This window comes from Henckelia pumila, chromosome 4, assembly GCF_033568475.1.
Source record: "Henckelia pumila isolate YLH828 chromosome 4, ASM3356847v2, whole genome shotgun sequence".
NCBI lineage: Eukaryota > Viridiplantae > Streptophyta > Magnoliopsida > Lamiales > Gesneriaceae > Henckelia > Henckelia pumila.
Window position 1 is genome coordinate 64,972,450 of NC_133123.1, and position 8,707 is coordinate 64,981,156.

At 34.2% G+C, this 8,707-nt stretch overlaps 1 protein-coding gene across 1 annotated transcript; it reads right to left on the reverse strand.

Annotated features, from left to right (window-relative positions):
- Positions 1-895: 895 nt before the first annotated feature.
- LOC140867027 (ABC transporter I family member 10) lies at positions 896-3,892 on the reverse strand. Its single transcript, XM_073272097.1, has 5 exons — positions 3,559-3,892; positions 3,156-3,242; positions 2,028-2,153; positions 1,816-1,938; positions 896-1,131 (listed from the first exon to the last, which is right to left on the reverse strand). The coding sequence occupies exons 1-5, from the start codon at positions 3,808-3,810 to the stop codon at positions 922-924; spliced, it is 798 nt and encodes a 265-aa protein (XP_073128198.1). The 5' UTR covers positions 3,811-3,892; the 3' UTR covers positions 896-921.
- Between the last annotated feature and the right edge of the window lie 4,815 nt (positions 3,893-8,707).

Consider the following 8,707-nt stretch of genomic DNA (forward strand, 5'->3'; position numbering starts at 1 on the left):
CCGTGCCCAAAACAACTTCGATTGCTTTGAAATTTTCATGGTAGGATCGTCTCGAAAATGCGAATCCAACGATATATCATATGATACAAATTTCAATCTCGATAGTCGGAAATAGAAAGATGACCGGAAATTAGGTGAAATAAGCAACTTTCGATCATCTTCTTATTTTCGAACACATAGATTGAAATTTATATCATATGATATATCGTTGGATTCGCATTTTTGAGACGATCCTACCGTGAACATTTCAAAGCAATCGGAGTTGTTTTGGATACGGGTACACGTGGAACCCCACGTACCCTATGGTGCGTGGGATCAAAACTCATATATATATGTTACCGGAGTCCGATGATGGTGTTTTTAGAATGTTGATACAAACATAATCATCTTAGTTTTTCGAATCTGGTATTTGATCTGATGGGGATACAGAAAATGTTCAAATTTAAAGTTGTAAATCGTGAAAAACAAATCTAATGAATTTTTTTTTTGTACTCGTTGTCTTGATTTATGTGATTCTGATGACAAAAAATTTCTGTATTTGATCCCAATGGTAAGTATTTCTCGTAAGTTTGTGGTTTTTTTTTATTATTTACTAATGATTAAATTGAAATATAAATAAAACAATGTTATGTTATTATATTTTTATGGATATATTAAAAAATATTTTAGTCATGTTATGATTTATTATTGAATGTGATTTTATTAATATATAATTTTCATATCAATTTTGTTGCTAAAAAAGGTTAATATTAATATAGACAAAAAATTATTTTATTGTGTTTTCAAAAAAAATTTATTTATTGTATATTTATTGATATTTCATTCTTTTTCCTACTTTTCATATCCTAAATAATTATGTGAATATATATAATACATGGAAGAGAGAAGTTTGTAGTTCAGAGTACTGTAAGAATTTCATCATCAAGAGTAAATTTGATTAATGTAAGAGGCTTGTCGAGTATCAACAAAATCCTTTACTCTTGAGGCATTGTCTTGTAAAACAACCCTGCCATCTTCCATGTAGATAGCTCCATCAGCGTGCTCGAGTTCTTCGAGTCTATGGGTGACCCATAAGGCTGTAGTTCCTTTCGAACTAGCCAAGGAGCTTTTCACTGCTCGAATAACCCCATTCTAGCAGAGAGCAACAATTAATTATGTTACGACGTAGAATGATGCAAATCAAGTCGAACACAGACATCCAAGGAAGTGAGTAAAAAGAAAAGCCAACTGAAAGTCAGTCATGCTACAGCAAAGACAAGGACAAAGCATTAGCGCAAAGAATTGCTTTAGTTTTCACAAATGACAATTCAGACGGAGGATGGATCCGGCATGGCAGTGCCGGAGAGGTGATCACTTCCCTTTGGAAATTAATTTTTAAAAAATAAATAAATAAAGCTTGTGAAATTTTCTAAACAGCAATTATAAAACCATTCGTCAACTGTTTCTGCAGTGTCGTCTCCCAAAATTGGAGACGAGAATAACCAAGTAACAACGTAATGTTGCATTTCTATAGGGATATTACAGAAAAGAACTATGGGGAAAGTGGGCGAGATAGTACGAGGTAGATGACCGAATCAAATTTGGGAGTCGAACATGCAAATCTAGACATAATTTTAATTTGGTAATAATCGGCATCAAATTTGGGAGTCGAACATGCAAATCTAGACATAATTTTAATTTGGTAATAATCGGCATATCACTTCTAAACAATTTGTACTTCAAATAGCAATAGTTGGCAAAAAGATTTTCTTGAATCCAGCAGGTAACACACTTTAAAACAGGGAAGGAGGCAACTTAAAGGTAAACCATTCATACCTGATCAGTTTCATCCAAGAATGATGTAAGTTCATCTAGTAGCAATACTTTACATGCTTCTGCCAGAGCACCAGCAATGGCAACCCTTTGTTTCTGACCACCACTAAGTGTTTGAACCGGTCTCTAAAGTGAAATAGTCAGTTAAACATATGCACAAAATATCAAATTTAAAATCGACCATAAATGTTATACAGAAATATTTCTTGACATACTTGCAAGTAATCATACATGCCAACAGCATCCAAAGCATTGGCCACTCTAGACATGATCTCTTCGTTTTTTAAATTCAGTTTTCCGAGGCCGAATGCCACATCTGCTTCCACAGTGGGCATCACCACCTGGAAATAAAAAGGTCATGTCTCCCACATGTTTATAATAAAGATTGTACTTCCAGCTACTGGTTGAACTGGGAACATAATTCAACACAAGAGTTGAGAAATCTTCAGCATGATGAAAGCAAACACCCGTACAAATTTTTCTTTACAACATAGTTATGTTGCATAGCCAAAGGCGTGCATCAACACCAAAAAATTGTAAAATTATTATCTTGTCCTTCTCAAAGAATGATGGTTACAGGTGTAAAGAATGCAGGTATCTAAATAAATCAAAGTCATGTACATTGCACACTAAGCCAGAGCTTGTGGTGTTATTCCGCCCACAATCTCTTCAGTAAACATATTTTGTGAAGTCCATAACAGCTCTTGGTTAAGAATTTCCAGGCCATTTATTCACTATTTTGGAACATTGCGCAGCAGGATCAGCTACCAACTATATGCAACACTAGTACAACACTGATTAAAAAATATTCAGAGAATCTAGTATCTCCTTTAGATAGCTTTAACCAATTTTGTACAGGGTCATCTCAGACAGCAAATGAATCTTCTTGCCCAGTTCCACATAATGGAAAAGGTTTAAACATTGAACATCTGTTGCCACTAGTGTCACCAAACAGAAAATTATACTATTCCTCTTCATGTCCAAAACCCGAGGTTACTGAAATTCACTAATGCTATCAGATATCATTGACACCAAAACTTCTTGATTTCGAGGCAGAGCACCTAAATTCCACAATTCAACAACAAATATCAAACAATCTAGTCACTTCAAAAATTAGATTATATTCTTTAAATTAACTATTTACATGACAATTAGATTGAAGTCATCACATGAACAATGAAAATGAAATGTAGCAAAAATACCAAGATATGCCGACATGAAATTTTTATATGACAGTACAAACTACAAAATCTAAAATAAACCTTGAACTAAATGGCAATCAGTGATTCAGTTTTTTGATAAATAAACGTGCCCAACTCTTGTGATAGCAAAATAAAGCAAACCTGGTGGTCGGGATTCTGAAACACAAAGCTCCTTGGTTTGTTCACCAGCAAAAATCCACCACTTGGATTCAATATCCCACCTAAAATCTGCATAAATTACAGAAAACAAATATAACATCTAATTCTGATCCACAAAAAGTACAGGCTGGGAAGCCATGGAAAGCAATATAATACACAAAGCAATAACTCGGATGTAAGATGCCAAGGCAACAAGCATGCTAGAGTAACCAAGATATCAAATTCGAATATGAAACGCAGAACCAACAAAATAACCGATGCACAAACCATACAACCATAAAATTTTCCTTTAAAAGCTATTAATTTCACCAGAAAATTACATTATCAAATCAAAACCTCCAAACAAAACACTCAAAATTTTGGAAAGAATTAGAGTGTTGAGTACTTTCAAAAGGGTTGATTTGCCGCAGCCATTTGGCCCAAGGAGCATCCAAAACTGCCCAGAAGGGATAGTGAGCGAGCAATCGTTGAGAATGGGAATGACTGTTCCTTGGCGAGTTCGAACCGAGTAGGTGAGATTCCGGCACTGAATAGCGTAATTGTCCGAGCTTGTGGTGGCAGCGAGGTTTCCGGCAGAGTGAGAACGGAGGATGGGGAGATTAATGGCGGAGGCGCAAACAACAGCGCTGGGATTCATTCAAAAATTCTTGCAAAAATGAAGCAATTGGGAGTGAGGCCTCCTGCTAAACGATGATTTACCAGTATGTTCCAGTTATGCACTGTTTGGCAACCAAACCCAAAAAAAAAAATTGGATTTGGAATTTATTTAATATATATATATATATTCCTATTTGTTTTAAACTAAAATACGAGTATATAATTACAATGAGAAATATTTATTATTGTTTTCTAACTTTTTGATCATCATCTTACAAAATACAAATAAATCAAAATCTAAAATAAAGTGATATCAAGGCGTGCACCATCAAAATCATATTAGGTTCAAATATTTCTCCCCTCGTTATTTAAAAAAGTATAGAGCCAATTAGGGGTGCAAACGAACCGAATCGAGCCGAATAATAATAAAATTTTAAGGCTCGATAAGAGTATATTCGAGTTCGAACTCGATTCGAAGTTCGATAATTTCAAATATTTTGGCTCGAGCTCGGCTCGAAATGAAGTTCGAGTTCGAGTTCGGTTCGAAATATTCGAACCTATTAGTGAACTATTCGGATATTATGGTTCGAAAAGCTCGAAAAGTTCGAAAAAGTTCGAAATGTATATATATTTATTATATAATTATATTATATTAATTAAATATTAAAGTTCACGAACTATTCGCGAACTATCGAACAGAGTAATTTCGGCTCGAGCTCGGCTCGAAAAAAAGTTCGAACATGTTCGAATTCGGCTCGAGTTCGATAAGCTCGAATACGAATCAAATATTTATCGAGCGGGCTCGTAAAGCTCACGAACATATTCGGTTCGTTTGCACCCCTAGAGCCAATTAGCTTTTAGAGGTAACATGGTCCTGTCTTTTTTTCAGTATCTAGTTTAATAATTAATTCAAGGTTGGTATTTATATTTGTAATAGTATTTTAATCATATTAATTAAAAATATTTAATTAAAAATATTTGATGAAAACTTGTATTATGATAGTATTTAAGAGAACTTGTAAAAAGTATATATCAGTTTTGCTTCACAAAATTTCACAATATACAACTAGAAAGATGAACAATAGTAAAAGACTTACAAGTACGCTGATCTCAATAAAAGTTGGCTAATGATTAGATACTCAACTCTAGATTCAGACGTAGAAATTTGGATCAAAATTATTCCCATGTACACATATCACTACAACAAAAATGTTCATTCACAACAGTGGAAAAACAACGCTTTTTACAATAAGTGTTGTTAAAAAAAACAACAACGCTTTTACAAGAATGCATTTTCTTTGTTTACATTTTATAGTCAACCACAACGCTTTTTGTGTTAACCACAACGCTTATAAATAAGCGTTGTGGATGAGCGTATTTTTTAGTAAGACTCGGCTTTTTTTTTTAATTCTTTATTCTTTATTTATTTTTTATTATTTATTTCTTTATAATAAATAAATATAATGAAAAATAATCTAAGAAATGTATCGGGCAGAACTTTTGAGAGAAATTGGTTGAACCCTAAGCCGATTGATTTTCGAAAATACGATCATAGTGTCGATTGCTTTTGGAGAATGGTCGGGGAAGCAATGTAGAACATCTTCTATCGGGCATTTCCAGGATGCTTCCTTTCGCCAATTTCAACCACGAGATGTTGTGAGCAACCATCAGGCTGTGCCGAAATATACTGAGGAGGTAACAAATTTTCCCAATTTCTTTATTCACGAACATGAAGTTGTGTTAGTTGTTAATTTTCTAGCACAAGAGGGTAAAAATAAGTGTTTAAATGATTTACTTGGACCGAGAACATGGATTTTGGAGGGATTTTAATGTAATGGCCTAGTTTGAAATTCGAGAGAAAAGTGATTGCTTGAGACACGCTCACGACATAAGTTTTGAAGACCACATTAACTATAGGTTTCGGGACATCTTTTAGTATTCACCCACAATCTGCGATTTGTTTGACTATGGTGGGTTTTGATTTCCACTACATTAGCCAATTTTTTCCATTTGTTCCTGGGCTTAATCGTTGTGAGCTGCCATTTTGCAGGAGCTCAAATTTGTGCAGGGCACGATTATTTTTTGCGGTAGATTTTTTCCCTTGCACTGCTGCTACACTGGTCACTTACTTCAGCCCACAAGGTGTTTGGTTTTATGCTTCTAATAGTGTACTTGACTTCTCAATTGTTGCTTAGAGGTAATTTGGTTGTTGTTGGTGCTTGATTGAGTTTTGCTTGCTGCCATTATGAGTATTATTGCTGCTTGAAGCTATTGTAATAATATTTACTCTCATATTTTATTTGGTTACATGGCAGGTGGTAAGCTCTGACGAAGTATATATGCAGATTCGCTGAGGTTAGAGCATTTCAAACTATCTTGGCTACTCAAAAGTCTTGCTTGCCTTCTTTTGCTGGTAACCCGAACTTTTTCTTTCTTCTCTCCCCCTCCAAGTTCAATTTTTTTTTTTTTGATTTGGATTTCTTATTTAGGTTCTGAGATTTGGTTTAATTTTTACTTTTGAACTTCTGTGGTGCGTTTGTTGTGTGATTCCGTTCAGTAAAGGGCTCAAAGTCTAGGCTTTCCCTTCCTATATTTTCTTTTTTTAGTATTTGTTGTGTTCTCGATATATATACGGTGTCTGAATCTTTTTACTCGTGGAACCCTTTTTGTTAAGAGTTTGATTTACTGTCTTGCACTGGTTTGATGTGTTGCTGGTTACTCCCTACTTCTTTTCTTTTTTTTCGTCTGAGTTAAATCTAAGACTCGAATTTATTGACTTTACAACGTAAGATGTCTTTGTTAACACGATGTTGGGTTTACGTTGTATGATGTCTTTCCTTAGGCTATTTTATTTGTGAATAGGTTTAAACTTGAATATTTAAACTTGAGAAGGATATTTCGAACTTGAGAATGGTGTATTGTGCTTCCCCTACGCCAGTTTATGGCCTTCTTGTTGGCCTTCAGACCCATCAAGAAAGTTGAATCTGCTTCTTTCTATACTTTACTTGCACTTGTTATGGGTATCATAAAAAATAAGGAAGTTTTTTTATTTAGAGAGAATAGATTTTCCGAACAAATAAAGTTGAAACCTCCGCAACAGAAGATATATAACGAAATACAATACATCAATTTTCTATTAAAAAAATTGAGTTTGATGATCAGAAGCTTCCATTTCCATAAATTCACTTGTGTCAAGTTAAAATGGAAAAGGGTAGCCAAGAACATTCAGAGAGTCGTGATTTTCTTACAAATTCTGTACACTCGATCACTAATTAATATCATCAATACTTCTTCCGGAAGTTGTTTGATCACCTCACTTCATTACGAATCATCTGGTATCTTACATTACCATGTTAAGCAGCAAGAGAAAACCAATATCCAGAAATGGAACTGAAAAAGCTTAACCATTAAATTGAATGACCAGAAACGCTTAATCTAAGGAAAATAAACCGAGTTAATCTCTCGTTAAAATTCATTGTCAGCCACAATTCACACTGTGATCTAATGATACAACAATAGGTAACTCGGCCACAAAAGGAATAGGAGTTTCAAAACTACTGTCAAAATCAGCTACCATGTATTTGATTTCTCCAGATAACGCTGCATGCTTATGAGACAGACATAATTTGTTAGTAGCATCATCTTTGGAGTTTCCAAATTCACACAGTGCATTCTGAAAGCTCAATTGATCTTTCTCTGTTAAGTTTACAGATTTTAGCTCGTTCATACAAGAACTATAACAGCAGGTCATTCCTGAATTTAATGTATGAGTCACAAGTCACATAAGAATCTGCATAACATTTCTTCAAGTCTTCATTCAATTTTCTGCAATAGAACCTCGAAAACACCCATTTAGTTAAATTGTAGATTTCCCAGAGACAAATGATATGCCCATGTCAAGCCATATGATTTTTAGAATGCATGGAAAGTTGAGTTTCGCCTTGTTTCCTTGGAATCGGAGGGCTGCCTCGTCGTAGGCCGTAGCAGCCTCCTCCGCAGTGTTGAATGTTTCATAGCAGCCTCCTCCGTAGCGAAAATCATCGTCTAAAATTCTATAAATTCATGTTAAAATACGCGAAAGCACGAGCTAGTGATCAGTTCTTAATGACAATAATCTTGTAGATAGATCCATGTGGTTCATTCACACTTTAGATCAGCACGATTTTATTGAAAATCATTTCATTTTTTTTCTGTCTAGCTACTCTTTGATTGATTAATGTTGGTATATATGAAATAATTCTTACTTGTGTGATCTAGGAACCGTAACACATTGTTACAGATAAAAATATGTAACTTTCTTTCCAGGTTTTTGAACTGCGTGCAGCCTCATTTTACATTGTTTACAGGAGACTTGATAGCAGGTTCGTATAAATAATTTTGGTTTTCTTATTTTATTCATAAGGTATTAGTTCAGATAATTTTTTACTGTGTCTTCCTTGCTTTAAAAACAAGTGTAGCTCTAGCTTATGTGTTTAGTAGTTCAAGGGTCCAGTCATCCTCAGTGATCACTGATTGGTAAATGCATTGTGCATAGTTTTCTCAAAGCATGGATAATGTTAAATGATTTCCACAAAGTTAAAATTTTTATGTTCAAGTTTCGAGGCTGGTCACTGTATATTATTTAATGGTTTGCTTGGATTTAATAGAGAATATGCTCGATATACATTACTTTACCAGCTGTGAGTTGTCAAGATGTCGATTAGTAGAAATCACTAACAAGTATCACTCCCAAAGTTATCTTTATTTTTTATTTTATGTCCATTTCTGGATGATAGCTGTATTGAATCAGTCCTTAAATTTGTTAGAAACGTGTAGGCTATAAATTGTAATCTTGTTTCCAAATGATTGACAGAGCTTTGATTTATTCTACTTGTAGTAACCTATGCAATTATTTGTTTTCTATTTAAATGAATATGCTGCTCAATTAGTGAAATAGA